This window comes from Solanum dulcamara, chromosome 11 (assembly GCF_947179165.1).
Source record: "Solanum dulcamara chromosome 11, daSolDulc1.2, whole genome shotgun sequence".
Classification (NCBI taxonomy): Eukaryota; Viridiplantae; Streptophyta; class Magnoliopsida; order Solanales; family Solanaceae; genus Solanum; species Solanum dulcamara.
The window spans coordinates 33,573,218-33,594,519 of NC_077247.1; the positions used below are offsets into that span (position 1 = coordinate 33,573,218).

Consider the following 21,302-nt stretch of genomic DNA (forward strand, 5'->3'; position numbering starts at 1 on the left):
AAGACCTATGATTTACATTCTCATCCATAGAGAAATTATAGCTATTTTTCTACGTCGAAAATCAGTACAACTCTATTTGCTGGAGAAGCGGTTATTTTCTCTTTTGTTATTTTGGAGTTGGTGGGGATTTCTATTTTAGTATAGTTATTTTAACAACCATATTCATACCTGATGAATATTTGAATATATGAAGTTCCGAAGATATGAGTTTGACTATATGAGATGTGAAGTTATGAAGGTTTGAAGATATGATGATTTGAATATTTTTTGCCGTGTGATCACAAATATATTTGGTAAAAATTTAAAAATTAGTGTTTGTCCATATAACTTGCCATTACTTGGCAAATATATTTTGATAAACATCCAAAGTTTCCAAGTTCTAGAAAAAAAGGGTCAAATTCTAGTATTTGGGAATTTATAAAAAAATAAAAATTACCCCAAACTTTTATATTTATTAAAACACTCATCATCTTAATCTCAATTAATGTATATCTACAATTAACTCTTTTAAAGAGATAACTTATTTTTAATGGGTTATAATTTATCTTGAATCAGTAACAAGTTTGAGTATGCGATTATTATACTGTTCTTGTCATATTGTTGTTTTGTGTTGTTGATTATCATCGATTATGTTATAAGGTTATTTTTTAATGGAACAAGTTTGTTATAAAATGATAATATGAACTTGTGGGTAATTTTAATAAATTTTAGAACTTATGAGTATAAATTATTTTTTTTGAAAAAGTCAAATATTTCTACCAAAACACATGTAGAAACTTCACCCAAAACTTCTTCTAAAAATGACGTTTCAAAAATACTTGGGAATTTGTGGCCAAACGCTATCGAAGATTTGAATATATGAAGATTTAAATGTATAAAGATTTGAAAATATGAGGATTTGAAGATATGAAGATTTGAATATATGAAGATTTGAAGATATGAAGGTTTGAAGATATGAAGATTTGAAGAAATAATTTTTTTGAAAATTGCATTAAAATTGGAATGTTGTCTGCAATATGTATTAAAAATATATTATGATTGTATTATTGGTGTGTTATAAATTAATCTAGTTGGTATCACTAAAAAAGGGGGTGTTGTCTGCAATGTGTATTATAAATGCATTGTTAATGAATAATAACTCATCGGTGGCCCCTTAAAATTGGCACCAACTTTCAGTTAGACACCTCAACTAGGCTTTGTTCATTTTAGACATCTCAAATAAAGCTTCGATGTGTCATTTTGACACTTTTTTGATAATCATCAAAATATATTAAGTGTGTGTAATGCACTCGCCTGACGTGTCAAAAACAGTGAATTAAATAAAGACACGTGGCATTTTTTTTATCCAAATAATATTTTTTTAAAAAAATAAAAATTAATTAAAAAGTTTTGTCTATGTGTCTACTTATTATTGGATTTACAGTATTATTAAAAAGACATGTGGTATTTTTTCTGTAAATCTATTTTTTTTCATCCGAATATCTAGGAAAGAAATATCCTTCTTCGTATTGTGGATTAATTCCTTCTGATCCGATTCAATCTTCGCAAAGTTTGTTAAATTCTAATTTTTACAGGTAGCATTCCGTTAATTTTCTCTGATTAGGGTTTAATTTACTTGTATTTACTGTAAAAAAAAGAGAAATTTTTGGTTTAATTTGAGGATCGATGATAGTTTTTATCGTTAGAACCCTAATTTATGGTTAGTATTGTTGGAAATTTTCTGTATATGATCTGTTCTTCAAATTTTGAGTTGATCGTGGCGATTAAATGAATCGGTTTATGCTCGTAAATGATAAATGAACTACCTTTCGGTTTTGTTGGTAATAGAATTGCAGGAATTTTGTTGATTTACTCAAACAACTAGCTCCATAACTTTCTGTATGGTTTCTCTTATATTCCAAGATCTCTTGTTATTCTTATTGTTGTTGTTTTCTTATTGTTTTTTTTTGTCGGGTTCATTGTTTTCTTATTCTTGAAAAAGTTGGTAAAATTTGCAGAGAGAAAGGCAAAATGAAGAAGAAGAACAAAAAAAAATTAAGAAAAAACGCTCTTCACACGCTTAAAATGGGTGCAGCACATGCAACGTGCCAAGTCAGCATAAAGTGTCAAAATGACACATCAGAGCCTTACTTGAGGTGTCTAAAATGAACAAAGCCTAGTTGAGGTGTTTAAGTGAAAGTTGGTGCCAACTTTAGGGGTCCACCGATGGGTTTCACCCTTATAAATTGTTTGGTTTGTATTAATAAGAAAAGGAGTGATGTTTGTGATATGTATTAAAAATGTATTGTTCCTGTATAATAAATATATTATAAGCGTGTTATCTAAATTATTTTGGTTGATATTACTAATAAAACATGTATTATGTGTGTCTTACAAGCTATTTGGATTTATATCACCAAGAAATAAGTGATTTTGATCGTGCTTGTATTATAAATGTATTATAAGTGTATTACCTAAATTATTCCGGTTGTTATCACTAAAGGGATATGTTTGTAATATATATTATAAATGTATTGTTCATGATTTTAATACAATTATGAAATAAATCTAATACAATTTTAATACAATTCTGAAAACTTCATTTTTTCGAATGTTAATCTAAACTTTACTCCTAAAATCAATTCTAAACTTAACCAATCCCCCTTAAGATTGAGATATAAACTCCAAATAATATTTTCAATTATTTGCATGAACAACCAATCCAAATTAATCACAAATTCAATAAATTCAAAGAATGAATTCAAGGCTTTGAAATATTATAATGACCATCAATAGTGAATCCTTACTAGATATATGAAATTTCTGCTTGCGCACATGATTTTGTACAATTTTTTGGTCTTTATATTCTTCTCTTTGTTGTATTTTGGGTGAAAATTATGAAACATAGCCGGCAATAGATTTGAAAGTATGATATTTAAAAATAGTTATTTGGATGAAAATTGTAAAGACGAAGAAGAGGAGGAAAAAATGGTAGGGAAAGAGAGAAAGACGGATAGATAGAGACTAAGATGGATTCTTTGGAGTGTTGTATAGTTTTTAATTTCAAAAAAAATGTTATATTTAGTTTAAAAAAACATTCTATCGACATAGATGATAAATATTTTTTTAAATATAGCATAGCTAATTGATTTACCATTTATCTTTCTACTTGACATGTATATATTGAATAGTAATAACAACAATAACATACTAGTGTAAGCATACAATTAAGTGGGGCATAACAATTTTCAATTAAAAAATATTATAAAAAGTTAGAACAATAAACTTGGCTCAAGAATTTGAGAAGTTGATATAATAACATTGAAATAGTGTTGTGCTTGTGTTGAATTTGTTAAATTGATATAATGATATTGAAATAGTGTTGCACTGCTTCAATATGATGATAACTTGTTGCAATAATTGAAATTTTGAAGAAGACATCAAAAAGCAAATTTTGATCTTTTTGTAAACAAGCAACAATAGATTTTGAAAAATACAAAAGATTTGACTCTTTGAAAGACTTCAAAATATCTGTTAGTGAAAACATGAAAATATAAAGAATAAGAAGGAATAACAATATGTAATGTGGCTCAGATCGAAATGATCTTACGTCCACCAGAGAACAACTGTCTTTATATTAACAAGAAAAGGGGAGAGATCTCAAATACACCTAAGATAATTGTTCTCTCAACTCTCTACTCTTTTGATGTATTTTACAAATGTCTTAGAATATGAGAAGACGAATGAGAGGTATATTTTTCAAATAATCAAGAGCTACCTATTTATAGGAATGAACTCTTGTTCTTGATATCATTCATGACATCACTATGTGTCAAAATGTTTAACTTGTGAAACCATTTTATAGTTTACCAAACTTTCACCTACAAAGATACTATCTTAACTTTTTATACCAAAAAATCATCTTTCTACCAAATCTTTACATTAAATTTATCTAGAATCTCATCAATTTTAATAATATTTAATAATAAAATAATAAAAGTAGTGAAAAGGAAAATAAAAAAGGTAAAGATAGAAATAATAATATGAGTTCATGTTAGTTATCAGGATATAAATCAAACAACAAAATAAATAGTTACGTAAGACTACAACCTCCACACATTAAAAAGGTAAATAATTATTATATTTTTCTCCTAATCTTTTTTTAAAATTGAACAGTACATGATATATATATATATATATATATATATATATATATATATATATATATATATATATATATATATATACATGCACACCTTATTAGACATACATTCATACTATATATACTAATTTTATCTATATTTTCAAATAATTACGTATCTTACCATTAATTAAAAATTTTCTATCATATATTGAGAAATATACACCTAGTTACATCTATTTTTGCTACCAAATACACTAACAATAGGGAGAGAGGCGAGTGAGAAGAAGAGAGAGGCGAGTGATATAGTCATGTATCATAGATATATGTGAATCACACTAAATACATGTATTTGTATGTATCCGATATGATTCACAGATATTTGGGATACCAGATACATAAGATGAGTGAAATGGGAGAGACACAATCGATATTTGTCTATGTATCCCAGATTCATATGAATTCGCTTGAATACAGTGTACCTAGAATAAATTACACCTAATTTTGATCCTATGTATCACGAGATACATGTATCTGGATGTATCAAAATCTAATAAGATTTATAATATTGCAATGGTCACTGAACTCAACTCTATCGTACACTTTTGTTGCTTTATAAAAATAGGATACCACCTTTGAATTGTGAAAGTTATTTTGAGTATTTTCCCCAAGATTCCTCATGCAAGAACCATACTGAGTTGTAGGGAAGATAACTAAAACCAACTTCCGAATACTTGGATGTCTGTCAGGAATTATGCACAACTCATTGATACCGTCTACATAACTTCTCATTTGTTCAAAAAATATTGATATAAGGTTACTTGATTGTGCAAGTATGTGAACTATTCGTTGTGTTTGTGATTGTGATATTGGATCGGGTATCACGTTTTGACATATATATTGGATCGAATGTCACTTTCTGACACATATATAGGATCGGATGTCATGTTACGACACAAATATAGCTTGGTATGTGTTTCATAAGAGAATCATTGTGTGGCTATCATGTGTGAATTGATCTTGACTATATGAGTGATGATAGAGAAACTAACCCGATTATAATTGAGCATGCTCATCCTGTGTAATAATTGATGCGAAAGGACCAAAGGTCCAAGTGTTACCATGTTGACTGTTGTATTTGAAATTTACATTGTGAATTGTATATTGCTCTTGAAATAGTAAATTGATAATGTGCTTCTGCATATGCCTGTTTGAATTATGTTATAGTGGCTAGATGCGTCCGTATCGTAGGTATGGGGCCGTGAGTAAGCAAGTAGAGAGCATTGTGGTTTAGTAAGATCAGTGACTTAGAGTCAGATATTAATGGTGTCCGGTTGGAACATGTGAAAAAAGAAGGATTGAGAGAGAATTTGGACATTCTGTCTCCGGATAGGCTGCCCTGGCGGGAAGAATCCCGCTGTGGTGAGGCCTCTAGAGTGGGTTAGATCCCGCCACAGCGGACCAGTATATTTAGAAGAAGAGCCTTAGTCCACCTTAATGTTGTCTTCCTGCAAGTGAAATGCTAATTATTCTTGGGACAGGTGTTGGTGTGAATGCTTGAAGAAGTTAACAAAAATAGAACCTAATTGTTTTTTTTTTTGGGGGGGGGGGTGTGAGGGGGTTAATGAGTTAGATGAGTCAGGTATAATATTGAGTGGGTAAAATAATTAAATTGAAAACAATTTTTCATTGGGATAATATATACATATACGCCATATTAAGATGATAAGAATGATGACATTGGACTTAGGAAAAATATGTGTCTAAAGTTGAATAGTAAAAATAAATATATCAAAAAAAAAGAAAGAGTAAATTAAATAAACGTAAAAGGAGGAATATGATCATTTTCTTTGGAATAATACATAAGTTGCTCAATGAAGTAAAAAATGATGGTGGGGGAGATTGTGGGATTCCAATAAAGAAGGATTCTGGTGGTTGTGTGAGGTGGAGACAGATGTGTTGCGAGAAAAGCGTTGAAGAATAGGAAAAATGGTAACTGAGGAACGCTTCCACGGCATAATTTCTCGGCTAAAAAATGACACCCACAATATAATTACAAACACTAGTCTTCTATATACCATTCAATTCATTTCTCTCTCTTGAATCCCTTAATTTCTCCCCTTTTCTCCTTCCCCCAACCCATTTTCAATCAATCCCTTAATTTCTTGGAATTTTAGGGTTAGGGTTCCTCCTTGTTTGTTTGTTTGTCTGTCATGTGTGTGTCTGATTCTTGATTTTTATATAACAAATGTGTGACTGGAGAGGAAGCCCATAAAATTCCATTTTTTTCTTTGTTTATAGAATCAGGTCTTCTGGAGAAGATCTGAGAGAGGGATAACAAAATGAGCGCCTCCAGGTTCATCAAATGTGTCACCGTCGGTGATGGTGCCGTTGGCAAGACTTGTCTCTTGATTTCCTACACCAGCAATACCTTCCCCACGGTTTGTTTTTATTCTTTCTTTTCGTTTTTTTTTTTACTATTATTACAAATGTGCTGAAGTTGGATTTTGGGGGATAGTTTTATTATGAGAATTCCTTTGGGTTCTATTCAATATGATACTTTGTCATGCCTGAATTCATGAATGTATTGGTAAAATCATGTCTGAAGTAGCTACCTTTTAAACACCGTTAGGCATGTGAATCGGTTTCCAATTATTTATATATGGCTAGTATCTTGTCATGCAGATACCAATTTTGTGCGTACCCTGTGTGTGTTTGTGTGTTCTATTTCCCATCCAGTTATGATAATTCAAGGTGAAGATGAATATTATGGCTTTTGCTCGTTGCTACTTTATATTATTGCAGCTTAATTGCGGTGTTTTCACATAAGACATCACATGCAGTGTATCTTTGTTCTCTGGGATTCGGTTCACATGATCAAAGCTTTTCTTTGTTCTGTATATCCTAAGAAGTTTTGTCTTCCTAATTTTGACATCAATATATTTTGTCTCATCTATTACAATGTTTGACAGGATTATGTGCCAACTGTGTTTGACAATTTCAGTGCAAATGTGGTTGTCAATGGGGCTACTGTCAACCTAGGGTTGTGGGATACTGCTGGTAACTACATTAAACACCATTTAGTACTCCTATTTTTCTTTGGCAGGAAGCTTCTAATTTCTATTTAGGCCAAATACATAGATAGCCCCTCAAACTTGCATGAGATGTCACTGACACTTCAACTTTAGCTATGACCACTTGAACACGTTTACTTGTCCAATTGTGTCTCTTGGACACTTCAGTCATCAAGACCTAACAAAATCAAAACGTGTAACTTTTACGCACTAATAGTATGATAAGTGACCATTCAAATAAGGACACGTCTCTTTTTGAAAAACATACATGTCAAACAACAACAACAACAACAACAACATACCCAGTGAAATCGCACAAGTGGGGTCTGGGGAGGGTAAAATGTACGCAAACCTTACCACTACCTCATGGAGTTAGAGAGACTGTTTTTGAAAGACCCTTGGCTCAAAAGTCACAGTCCCAAGTAAGAGAAAAAAAATATAGCATAATGGCAAAAAAAACACGAAATGCGATGCAAATTTTACAAGACAAGAACAATAACGATAGTAGAGTAATGTGATAATCAAAGGCAATAACAACACAACTATAAAGGCACATCTATGACCACCCTAAACCGACACACGACAATACACCATTCTATCCTTACTAGCCTTCTACCCTAATCCGTGACCTCAACTCATTTCTATCTAAGGTCATGTCCTCGGTGATATGGAGTAGCTCCATATCTTGTCTAATCACCTCTTTTCAATACTTTTTCGGTCTATCCCTACCCCTCCGCATAACCCCCAACTCCAACCGCTTGCACCTCCTAACTGGGGCTTTGACACCCCTCTTTTGCGCATGCCCAAACCATCTTTGTCTCGCTTCTCTCATCTTGTCTGCCTTAGATGCCACTTTCACCTTCTCCCGAATAACGTCATTCCTAATCTTATCACTCCTAGTGTGTCCACACTTCCATCTCAGCATCCTCATCTTCGGAACATGCATCTTTTAAACATGAGAGTTCTTTATTGGCCAGCACTCCACTCCATTCCATATAAAAACATTGGTCTAACTACCATTCTGTAAAACTTACCTTTAAGTTTAAGTGGTACTTTCTTATTACACGGGACTCCAGAGGCAAGCCTTCATTTCATCCATGCTGCCCCAATGCGGTGCGTGACATCATCATCGATGTCCTCACTACTCTGGATGATGGATCCAAGATATTTAAAGCTTTTTGTCTTGGGGATAGGTTGAGTGGCAAGCCTCACTTCCATGCCCTCTTCATCCATCGCAACACTAAATTTGCACGCCAAATGCTTAATTTAGAGCTTTCTACTGATTAAGTTGTTTGTTGAACTCGGTTTTATGACTTCATATTAAAGTCACCATTTTCATCCAGCATAATACATAGATAGACACTTTAACTTGACCTTCACTAACAGTTGAACACCCCAACTTTCGTTGTGACCATCTAGACACTTCAACTCGACCCAACCTAAACTTTGAATATGCACATCTAGACATCTTTAAGAGGGTGAATTCTAAATGTGCATTCTCAAAGTTGGGGTGTTTACGAGGCCAACTTAAACCAAGTTAAGGTGTCTAGATGTGGATTTTCTAAGTTAGGTGGTTAGTTGTCAGTTGAGGCCAAGTTAAGCTTCTTGTTAACTGAAAGTCGAGGGCAACAAAAATGCCAACATCTTTTCTTCTGATTTCAATCGTAGTAATCTATTTTCATAGCTAACATACAAAATCTAATTTATTGGGAAAAATTTACAGCATTTTTCCATCTAAAGTCATCTATAGCACAAGAAATCACCATATTTAACTAATCTAGAAAATTCTTGCTGGAAGATGAAGGCTTCCTTACAAGTTCTCTTGTATCCTTTGTTGCCTCAATCTTTTCCTTTTCTTACACTTAACTCTTCAACTTCTCTGCTATTTTGTCTATTATATTCATGCTTTTTCTGTGCTTCTTGCTACTGTTCTTCATCTTCAAGATTGAATTTTTTTCTTCTTCTTCTTCTTCCATCAATTATCCTCTCTTACCATTTTCTGGGACACCCTTTTGATTACTTATACAGGGGTGTATTCAGAAATTTACAAACAGAAAAAAATTGAAGAGAAATAAGACGAGTTAGATCAGGGTGGTGGCTATGGTGATCTCCAACAAATGGGGTTGGACTTTAAGCATCCACCAGTCGGAGAGAGAGAGAGAGAGAGAGAGAGACTATTCTTGCCAGAGCAGGAATTAGAAATTTATCTGATGGAACACAAAAGAAATTTGATATAAAAAGAAAAGCCATGATGTGGCACATCATGTATTCAGAAATTTACAAACAGAAAAAAATTGAAGAGAAATAAGACAAGAGTTAGATCAGGGTGGTGGCTATGGTGATCTCCAACAAATGGGGTTGGACTTTAAGCATCCACCAGTCGGGGAGAGAGAGAGAGAGAGAGAGAGAGAGAGAGACTATTCTTGCCAGAGCAGGAATTAGAAATTTATCTGATGGAACACAAAAGAAATTTGATATAAAAAGAAAAGCCATACAGTTTACGCCGTCAAGGCTGAGGGCTGTAGACATGATGTGCCACATCAGCATCTTATATCCACAAGATACATTTCTGTCAACTAAAAGTGTTCAATTGGTTATGGCTAAAGATGAGGTGTCTAAATGACATTTCGTGCCAAATTTGAGTGGCTATTTGTGTATTTGGCCTTCTATTTATTTGCAGATGTATTCTTATGCATATATTTGCTACTACCATTATGTATGTATTCGTATTTATATAACGTCATTATAAATTATACATATTACAGGACAGGAGGATTACAATAGGTTAAGACCTCTGAGTTATCGTGGAGCTGATGTTTTCATTTTGGCATTCTCTCTCATCAGTAAAGCCAGTTATGAAAATGTTTCCAAGAAGGTAGTGTGACATTTCCTTTTTCTCTTTGTTTTATTTTTCCTCTTTGTTGTTGGTTCATGGAAATTTAATTTTGCTTTATTGATTATTTTCCAGTGGATTCCTGAGTTGAAGCATTACGCCCCTGGTGTCCCTATAGTGCTCGTTGGAACAAAACTTGGTAAAGTTCTATTTCTACAATATGATCTTGGGTTTGCTTGTATATCTTCATGAGGTGATGATCAATTGGGCTCTGTGATTTTTCCATTTTGCCTCTATATTCTCAGCGATTAAAAAAAATCTTTCAGAAGGAGCTGATCATCTCAGTATAATAGTGGAGCAATCTTGATCTTATGTTATAGTGCTGCTTATATGACCTAATTGGCTCTGGCTCTGATAATCATGTATACTCAAAATCCATGATGGTAAAAGAAGTCTTTGTTGCTCTCTTAGTAGAAGGTACTTTGTTCCCTGTCACAAATACAAGATTTTTAAGAAACTGCTGAAGAGCAAACAGAAGGAATAGTGTAGACCTTTTGGGCCATGGAAGTAGGAAAAATAATTGGTGGTGTGGGGTGTGTGCACATGTTCGTTTTCCATTTCTCGTTGATAAAGTTAAAAGAATGAACTTTTCATCTATACAAGGACACATTAATATAGTTGAAATTAAGTTCTTTGCCAAAGAAAAAATAGAAAACGAAATACAAAGGGTTTTCCTTGAAGTGTACATCTCTTATCTTTTACTTTGAGTTTCTATGCCTATTCAGTCTGAAGGTTTTAATCCAACTGTTTGTTTTATTTATGCTTCAAATTGCGATTTTCCTCTTTTAAGAATTATATATTTTTTATGTACTGTGTGTACTCATGTTCTAATGTTTTGTCTTCGAACTTTTATGTCTTATCTTTGTCCAGTTCTAATTTGCCCTTTCTTTTTTCATTCTGAGTGGATTACTCATATATATAATTGTCCTACTTTCCACCTGCATTGAACTTAGATCTTCGAGATGATAAGCAATTCTTCATAGACCATCCAGGTGCCGTGCCAATTACTACTGCTCAGGTAAGTGTCACTGTGGCTATCCTCCCTTTGAGTTGCCTTGGTGGAGTACTCTGCATACCTTGCTTCTCATTTTAGTATTTAATTTACTTCTTATCCTAACATTAAGGGTGAGGAGCTGAGGAAAACAATTGGTGCACCTTCCTACATTGAATGTAGTTCAAAAACACAGGAGGTATGTTTTGTCTAGAGCTTCTTGTTTCTTGTGTTCAACATCTTTTTTGATGTGTTTAATTGAAGTATATGATTTGAAATGTTGTTGCTGCAGAATGTAAAAGGGGTCTTTGATGCTGCCATTAAAGTTGTGCTCCAGCCACCCAAGGCGAAGAAAAAGAAAGGGAAGTCTCAAAGGGCCTGCTCAATTTTGTGATCAACAGTAGGTCCAGGGTTATTCCTGGTCACAGTTTTCACGTTGTAATCTGTTTCCCCACATCTGTTTCTGTTTTCCTTTTCTCAGAGGAAGTAGGAGGTCCTTGTATGTCTCACTTGAAGCTACTAGTGATCTCTTGAAGTGTCAGGTGGCTCGATTTATTGTATTGCTGTGGTCTCTGATTACTACTGAGTTTCACAACACGCTCTAGGCCACTCTATTTTGTCCTCGCTGTTTTGATATGTTTTATGTATTACCGACTGAAAGATCAATTTAGGAAAACAAATTTTCTCAGCAATGTTGTTTAGTATTTCTTTTTTGATTTTATAACTTTGGAATGTTTAACACACTTCATAGTTGTAGCTGTTCAATCTTTTTCCCAAAGATCAATCAAGAATCTGCTTTGCATTTTCATTTTCTGCTGATTGTAAATTCTTCTTTTAAAAGTATTTTGTATTCAGGAAAGCTGAAAATTTACTTGAATATTCATATTTACAATTTACAATATCTGCTCTTCTGGGGTACAACTGATGAAACAACAATTCTTAACTACTCTTCTACTTTTTCTTGGAACATTTCTCCTTTTTTATTATTTACTTTTTTGACGGGGAAATGAATGAAGTTTTAAAAGCTAAAAAGATAGTTATTAATAAGAGTTAATCCACTCCAAAGTTCTTTATATTTTTCTATGGTAGTTGTGGGCAATAATGGAGTGCTGAAATAGATGTCATTCATCCTTAGCCTTGTTGATTTAAATTAAATGGGAATGTCAGCTCTATGATGTTGTTGATTAGATTCTCTCTGTAATAACTCAGCTGGATAAGATACACTTAATGTTTTTAATAGAGTTCAAGGTGTGGCACTACTCTATCTTTTCAAATAACATGCTTTCTCCACGTCTAGTAGACTGAGTCATGTTTCATGATTTAAAAAAAGAAAAGAAGAAGTGGTGCTTATGTAATTGTTGTCTATGTCAGGCCTCAATGTAGAATCAGTCAGGACCTCAGAGACGGTGGATATCAGCAATTTAAGTTCTTTTACATTTAACTCATGAATTTAGACGATACAAAGTTTTATATTAGCAGAAGTTAAATTTGATTACTAAGACGATGGGGTAAGTTTCATTGTTGAGAGGAAACCAATAGTTCATCAGTTAAAGCCCCTAAATGACCACTCAATAAAAAATGAAGTAGAGGTACAGATACCCCCATAATCCCAATCGTAAACGATATATGCTAGGCATTGCACATATTAAACCAGGAAGTGATGCAGCTAGCGTGTTAGTATCCCGCTTTGGGCATACGTTTGCAAGAATGAAATTCAAAGGTGGTGAGCCTTACAAATGGTGGAGCATGTGGTTTAATTTGATACAAAACGAAGAATCTTATCAAGACTTGACATGTCGCCAATCCTCTCGAAAGAGAGGGGTGCCTTCGAGAATGCGAACACAAGTGGTGCATGGTTGTCATCAATTCGTGTCACAAGACGTTGGGTTAAGTGGAGAAACTCTCATGTTTAATTTTCATCGTTAAGTTTGAAATCCTGAACAAACTATCGGTGATAAGATGGAGGAAGGTGAGGATGACCTTAAGTCATTATGTATCACGACTCGAGACTACCTCATAGTCGTAATATGGTGCTTAGATTCACAAGTGACCCCAAGCTTACCCGTGGTCTAGCATGACACTAAGGGGTTATTTGGTAGAGTGTATTAGCAAAAATAATGCATGCATTAGCTTTATGTATTAGTAATACCTTGTTAAGTAAAATTTTTATACTATGTACAACTAATGTAATGCTTGCATTAGTTATACATTCTATTGTATATTAAGGTGTGTATTACTAATACCATGAATTTCTAGGTATTAGTAATGCAAGGGGATTGAATGCATGCATTAGCATGGTTAAAGACCCAATTACCCCTCAAAATAGTTTTTACATCTTTTCCACCATAATTGTTGAGGATATCTTTGTAAATAAATATTTTTATGCAATGTATGCTAATTTTAATATACCAAACCAAACAATGCATAAGAAATAATCTATGTATAATTAATGAAAGCATACCTAATACAAGTATTACTAATACACTCTATTTAGTATTATTATTATCATACACCATACCAAACGACCCCTAAGATTCTTGTATAAAACTGAAAATGTTTGAGTGGAAGCTGAATCTGAATGATATAAGTTAATCCAAAACAAAACTTTATAGTCAAAACGGAAATCATTTGAACAAAACCACAGAGCTGAAAACAACTGTATCTCTGTCCGAAATCCTCTACTAAGATGAGTTGTTGGGACAAAGCCCCAACTAAATCTTAGTGGGTGTTTGAATTGACTTATTTTTAATGGATTTTTGGATTTCAAGCTTTTTTTAAGTTGTGAAAGTATTTGGGCAACTCAAAAAGTTCTTTTAAGCACTTTTTAGGCTGAAAAAGTATTAAAAAGAAGTCAAAAGCCAAAAGTTGGGTGTTCCCAACTTATAATTTTTAGCTTTTAACTTATAAGTCACTTGAAAAAATTCAAACACCCCATTACTATCTGAAAACTGAATGACTGAAATAAAGAAAGTAAACATAGATCTTGTCCTCCAAAGATGAGGATTCACCAAACTCTTCTGCTGAGACGATATGAAATCATACTAACCACGAGCTGGATGCTGAGCGTCTGAATCAATATTATAAACATATAGCACAAAAGAAAGTATGTGGTCAATATTTTGAATGTACTGAGCATGTGAGATATGCACTATAATCTATAAAGCTGAACATGATGAACCTGCAATGCTAAACTGAATATGGAACTGACACATATAGGCTGATGCAATAACCAAGTAATAAACATGTAATTGATCATTATTGTACTAAATAAACTGAATATGAGGTCATGCAATATCTGAGTCTGAATTGTGGGAGATACTAATAGCTGACGTACTCTGTCTGAGCTAGACAGAGTCTAACCTGTACCCCAGCTAGGAGGGTTCTCTGTACCCGAACACTGACTGACGTGGATCCACTAAACTGATGTCCAAAAGGACTAAGGTGTCAAGTCTGATCTGACGGGTGACCCTTTAGAACCTACGGTGACACATAGTTTTGGAACTTAGGAATTGCTACTAAAGGTTTCAACCTAATTGAGGGGTGAGCCTTCATCCCTGTGTCTCCTCGGTACTAAGTGATACTCCCAACTGGATTATATTGATAAACAGAGTATAACTCAATAATACTGAAATCTGAGACTGAATGATTGACACTTTATCTGAAAGCATTTTTAAGCATGTGAAACATATGAAATTTGTTCGAACCGATTTGATTTTGAAAATCAAAATGCTTGTTATAGTTATAACATTTCATTTTTATTGAATAGCTAATATTCAAGCAATAAGAAAGAAAAACACATTTTTTATAAAAGTAAAAATAAAATATAAGAAATAATTTTTTTTATCAAAATAAAAGTTTTATTTATCCTTCTGCTTTTTTTATATTTTATGTTTACTACCTTGTTGGACTAAAAAAAAACTTTTTATTTATATCATGATTTTAGAGAGGCATATATTTTTCAAAACTTCTCTGGCAGAAGAAATATAAATTTTAATTGTCCCTCGTTTCTGAATTTCATAAAGATGGAATCCTCCCAAGAAAAAGATTTAACACTCTGATTTGGATGATTCTATGATGATCCTATCTTGATTACTATAGTTTTCCTGTTAAACAAATTTTATTGTGTGTACAATAATCGAATGGTACGTAACAGATGTTCCTTATATGGCAGGAGTGTGGTTCATTGTATTATCCCTTACACAATTAAACGTCCTTCGATTTTGATGTCTTAACTGCAAAAGGAATGTTGTAGCTCCTGGTAAGGTAAATTAGAATGACATTATGTTTGATTATTTGAAAAATGGACTTACATGTACGATTTTGGGATTGCTGACCAATAAAAGTTTTCCAGCATGACCATGTGTATGGACGTGCAAATGTTTCTCAATTGGTGTTGGATCTCGACCCCTTTCAACGGCCTATACAAACCACCTTTTCAAACTGAGGATAAATTGCAAAGAAGTTAAATTGTGAGTAAGCCTAGATCCAGTCAGGAGAAAACAGAAGGCATGTCACAGAAATAATAGAAAATTTTCAGCTAAATGAATTATCAGAAGCCATTGCTCATCAGAACAAACTTATAAAAGGCTAAAGAACTTTCTGTTGATGTGCTTCCAGTTTCTTAAAAGTGTATGCATAATTCTAAAAGGAGCATTCATGCTAACCTTATTAAAATTATTAAAGGCTCATGTAACTCCCAGGAACACTTCAAGATACTGGAATTCTTTCTTCATGTGACCTGTGCAAGGGAACTAAAGTGAGTATTTAGTTTTTTCTATTTCTCTTGCTTCCCTTTTTGCAAACTCTACTACTTTAGTCGTCTTAATAAACAACTGAGTGTACTATCACATTCTTACCACTTTTATAATCTTTCCACTAAAATAGTAGCACTGATATAGTTGTGTTGGAAAAGAAGAATACTGCATCAAAGCCAAAGTAGAAAAAGAGAAGAAGAAGGAAGAAGGCAGAAGGAGATGGAAGTTGAAAAACAAAGCAAAAGAAGAAGAAGAAAAAGAAATAAGAATAAGCAGAAGAAGCTGAAGAGTTTTAACTCTTCAGCACAAATTCCCTGGGCACATACACGTGGAGAAATCTTCTCCACATACAATTATATATATATATAATACACCACAAACAAAATTAACATGGTACATTTAATATATTTATGCCCATACAGTTATGGGGCAAGTAGAGTATATTTTTTGTACAAATTTGTAACCCATGCCTTCTTGTCTCTATTGTATAACTCTATATAAATTAATGTACATAGTATCAATAAAAACACACAGAAAATTTATCTTAGCTTCTTTCTCTCTTTAAATTCTAACATGGTATCAGAGCATTTCTAAGCTCAATTCAATTCTGTGTTTGTATCATCACCATCACCATCACTGATCTGTATTTGCATCATCATCATCAGCTTCAAAATCTGTGTTTGTATCATCATCATCAGCTTCAAAATCTGTGTTTGTATCATCATCTTTAAATCCCTATTGAAACAAAATGCCTGAAGCAACTCAAGTTAAGTCAGGAAGTGGAGAGAAAGGAACCACGTATGAAAACACCCATCCTTACCACTTAAACAATTTAGACTCACTTGGTATGACTCTGGTCAACAATGTTTTCGACGGAAGAGGATATCCAGGTTGGAGGAGATCCATCCTCTTATCCTTATCAGCTAAGAAGAAGCTTGGCTTCATCAATGGGACCTGCAGGGCTCCAGAACTGAAATCTGCAGATTTTGAACAATGGAGTTGTGTTAACAACATGATCATATGTTGGATATCAAATGCACTCTCTAAGGATATTGCAGATAGTGTGATGAGTTCCAAAACTGCTAAGGAACTTTGGGACAGTCTGGAGCAGAGGTTTGGCAAGTCAAGTGGTGCCAAAATCTACCACCTACAAAAAGAATTAACAAGCCTAATACAAGGGAATAGTGACATTGCAGGTTATTTCACCAAACTTAAGAGACTATGGGATGAATTGGATGGGATAAATGTAATTGTTTGTTGCTCATGTAAATGCACTTGTGATGGGAAAGCAAAATTAACAAAATCACTAGAAGATCAAAGGTTAATTCAATTCCTAATGGGACTAAATGATGTATATGCCCAGGCAAGAGGAAATATACTCATGATGAATCCCTTACCTGGAATGGATATTGCATATTCATTGCTTTTGCAGGATGAGAATCAAAGGGAAGTATATGCAAACACAAACTACATCTCTGATTCTGGATCATTCCTGGCAGCAAGTCAAGCAAAGCAACATGACAACAAACTAATTGCTGAGTTTGCAGCATTCATGGCCAGTGGACAAGGAAGAAGTACACAGAGATTCAAACACCAAGCAATGAGAGGAACAAACACATACCAGAGGTACACCAATCCAGGTCAGAACCAGAGACATGATAAGTCACAGAACAGGTTTAAGGGGAAGAAGAAATATGATCCAAACCTGTCATGTACTTATTGTGGAAAAACAGGGCATGTACATGAAAATTGCTACAGACTGCATGGGTTTCCTGCAGATTTTGAGTTCACCAACTCAAGAAACTATCAGCCTCAGATCAAAGCAAATGCAACCTTGACTCAGCAAGCAGATGAAGACTTTAGGAGGACAGATCCTGAAATAACTGATAGAAATTTTGAGGAACAGTTCAACAAGCAGCAGATTGCAGAGATGATGCAAATGTATAAACAAAGCAAGTTGACACAAACAGGAATCAATGCAAATGCAGTAGCTGGTACCATTTTTAAATACTCAAATTCTGTGCCCACTAATCTTAAGCAAAACACTTGGATAATTGATTCAGGAGCCTCAGAACATATGTGTTTTGATCCCAATTCCTTCTTATTTCTAAAACCCCTACCTATGCCTTTGAATATTAATTTACCTAACTCTTTCAAGGTAAGTGTGACCCATATAGGTAGCATCTCTATTTTGCCAGGACAGGTCATAACTGATGTGCTGCTTGTGCCAGACTTTAAGTATAATCTACTTTCAATTCATAAGTTCTGTGTTCAGTTTCAGTGTGATGTCCTATTCACTGCTACTGGATGTTTCTTGCAGGGCCTTTCAGTGAGGAGTCCTCAAGTTTTTGGTGAAGTTAGAGAAGGACTCTATTTATTGGATTCCAACACTGACAACTCTAAAAATAGTTTCAATGATGTATCTCCAGATCCCATCCCACAATCATTTTCAGTTTTTAATTCAGTACATGTTAATGCTACCCCTAGTGTGAAACTTTGGCATGTAAGGTTGGGACATCTTCCATTTTCAGCAATGAAGCATTTAAGTTTTCTTCCATGTGAATCCACTTCTGATTTTGTTTGTGACATATGTCCTAGAGCTAGGCAAACTAGACAACCCTTTCCTACTAGCAACATAAAATCCACACATATTTTTGATCTCATTCATATAGACATTTGGGGACCCTACAAGTGTAGTACTTACAATGGTTTCAGATTTTTTCTCACCATAGTAGATGACTACAGTAGAGGGACATGGACATTCTTACTAAGCACTAAAAGTAATGCCTTTCCTGTACTAAAAAGCTTCCTCTCCATGGTAGAGAGACAATTCAATGTCAGGGTTAAAATGATCAGATCTGACAATGCTTTAGAATTGGGGAAAGGAACACAGGAATCAGCATTTCTTGCTTCTCAAGGGATCTTACATCAGTTGTCCTGTGTTACTACACCTCAACAAAATGGAACTGTTGAGAGAAAACATAGACACCTCTTAGAAATTGCAAGAGGGTTGATGTTTCAGTCAAAATTGCCAATGATTTACTGGGGAGAATCTATTCTAACTGCTACTCATATCATTAATAGACTACCATCTAGTGTTCTAAAGGGAGAAACACCTTATGCAGTACTACTTAGACAGGAACCTACCTATGCCCATTTGAGAAACTTTGGCTGTTTGTGTTATGCCTCTACCCTGGGACAAGGGAGAAACAAGTTTGATGAAAGGGCTACTGCTTGTGTTCTACTAGGATACCCTTTACAGCAGAAGGGGTATAAACTCTTATCTCTAGATACAAGGAAAGTGTTTGTATCCAGAGATGTCAGATTTCATGAATCACAGTTTCCTTTCAACTCACCCAATAGCCCCCACACACCTACCTTTTTGAACTACCCTTCTTCCTCAGATCATGCTCCTAATTTCCACAATCCATCAGCCCCACCTGTTCATGATCCTCTATACCCATCTACACTATCAGTACCTCCACCTAATACTTCTACCTACAGCCCCCAATCCGAATCCACACTTCCTCACCAAACATCTCCACATATCCCAGATGCTCCTACCCCTGCTCCTATCACAGATCTACCAAGAAGATCTAGCAGGATGTCTCATGAACCTGGCTACCTAAAAGATTACATTTGCAATAGTGTAATATTCACTGATCCATGGACAACTTGTCTTGCTCACCCTCACAAGCCAAAAGGATATGCTTTCTCCTCTCTATCCCTCCACAATCAGAAACTAATCCACTCCCTCTCTACTATCACTGAGCCTAGCTGCTATAACCAGGCTTCCCAACATTCAGCATGGAGAGAGGCCATGAACTCCGAACTTCAGGCCTTGGCAACCAATCACACCTGGGATGTTGTCTTGCTGCCTAAAGGAAAGAGAGCTTTACCTTGCAAATGGCTATACAAGATAAAACATCTCTCAAATGGAAGGATTGAACGACTAAAGGCCAGACTAGTAGTAAGGGGGGATATACAAAGAGAAGGTATAGATTATGGAGAAACCTTTTCACCTGTTGTGAAGATGACCACTATCCGGTGCCTACTTACCATTGCAGCTAAAAAGAAGTGGTCTGTTTCACAATTGGACGTCAACAATGCATTTTTGCATGGCGACCTCCAAGAAGAGGTTTTTATGAAGTTTCCAGCAGGACTCACACCTCCTTCTCCTAACCATGTCTGTCTTCTGAAGAAATCCCTATATGGTTTAAAGCAAGCTTCTCGGCAGTGGTATGCTCGCCTTGCAGGAGCCTTAGCTTTCAAAGGCTATTCCTCCTCTTTAAACGATTACTCCCTCTTTTTCAAACACAATGGGAAACTTACTTCTATCTTAGCAGTATATGTCGACGATATTCTCCTCACTGGAAATGATTTGTATGAACTCGACAATATCAAATGCTTTCTCAACACAGAATTCAGAGTCAAAAACCTAGGACAAATTCATCATTTTCTTGGCATGGAAATTTTGCGAGAAGATCAAGGTTTCATTGTAAATCAACGGCAGTTTACCATGGACCTTCTTCAGGAATTCGATGTCTCTCATTTGCCTTCAGTCAATTCTCCGCTGGATCCCTCCTTCAAACTTCGAGCAGACGACAGTCCTCGCTTGGATAATCCCACTCTTTACCGTCACTTGGTTGGCAAGCTGAATTATTTGACCAACACTCGCCCAGATCTATGCTTTGCTGTTCTTGTTCTGAGTCAATACATGCAGCGACCCTGTTTGTCTCATTTCTCGGCTGCCTTACGCGTTTTGCGCTACCTGAGCACAGATCCAGCTCAAGGCATCCTACTTTCCTCCGATCCATCCTTTTCCTTGCTGGCTTTTTGCGATGCGGACTGGGCATCCTGCAAAGATTCACGCAAATCGGTCAGTGGTTTTTTTATTACCCTCGGAGGGGCTCCAATCTCTTGGAAATCGAAGAAACAAATCTCGATCTCCTTGTCCTCTGCAGAAGCAGAATACAGGTCCATGCGTCGTGTTACTGCTGAACTTACTTGGTTAGTTCGCCTTCTTGAAGATCTTTCTGCTCCGATTTCCCTTCCGATTCCGCTACGCTCAGACAGTCAAGCAGCCATCCACATAGCTCGAAATCCGGTCTTCCATGAGCGCACCAAACATGTTGAGCTAGATTGTCACTTTGTGCGCCAACAGTTTCAATCTGGTCTGATTTCACTCTCTTTTGTTCCTTCCAAAGACCAACTTGCCGATCTCTTCACTAAACCCCTTTCTGGGGTTTCTCATCAGGCGTCCCTGCGCAAGTTGCAGGTGCTCACACTCCCCTCCAACTTGAGGGGGGATGTTGGAAAAGAGGAATACTGCATCAAAGCCAAAGTAGAAGAAGAGAAGAAGAAGGAAGAAGGCAGAAGGAGATGGAAGTTGAAAAACAAAGCAAAAGAAGAAGAAGAAAAAGAAATAAGAATAAGCAGAAGAAGCTGAAGAGTTTTAACTCTTCAGCAC

At 35.0% G+C, this 21,302-nt stretch overlaps 1 protein-coding gene across 2 annotated transcripts; it reads left to right on the top strand.

Annotated features, from left to right (window-relative positions):
* The first annotated feature begins 6,003 nt into the window (after window positions 1-6,003).
* LOC129873592 (rac-like GTP-binding protein ARAC1) lies at window positions 6,004-11,886 on the top strand. 2 transcript variants are annotated; one of them, XM_055948717.1, is made up of 8 exons: window positions 6,006-6,112; window positions 6,422-6,561; window positions 7,093-7,180; window positions 9,960-10,069; window positions 10,163-10,226; window positions 11,041-11,105; window positions 11,212-11,277; window positions 11,371-11,886. In XM_055948717.1, exons 2-8 carry the CDS (start codon window positions 6,463-6,465, stop codon window positions 11,470-11,472), a joined length of 594 nt encoding a protein of 197 aa, XP_055804692.1. In that variant the 5' UTR covers window positions 6,006-6,112; window positions 6,422-6,462; the 3' UTR covers window positions 11,473-11,886. The 2 variants fall into 2 exon arrangements, with proteins under 2 accessions (XP_055804691.1, XP_055804692.1); XM_055948716.1 differs by having other exon boundaries at window positions 6,004-6,561.
* The last annotated feature ends 9,416 nt before the right edge of the window (window positions 11,887-21,302 follow it).

Bases quoted from the DNA above. Each gene is read 5' to 3' on its own strand.
- LOC129873592 (XM_055948716.1), top strand. From the start codon at position 6,463: ATGAGCGCCTCCAGGTTCATCAAATGTGTCACCGTCGGTGATGGTGCC. The intron at 6,562-7,092 runs GTTTGTTTTTAT...AATGTTTGACAG, and splicing joins CCAGCAATACCTTCCCCACG to GATTATGTGCCAACTGTGTT. The intron at 7,181-9,959 runs GTAACTACATTA...TACATATTACAG, and splicing joins AGGGTTGTGGGATACTGCTG to GACAGGAGGATTACAATAGG.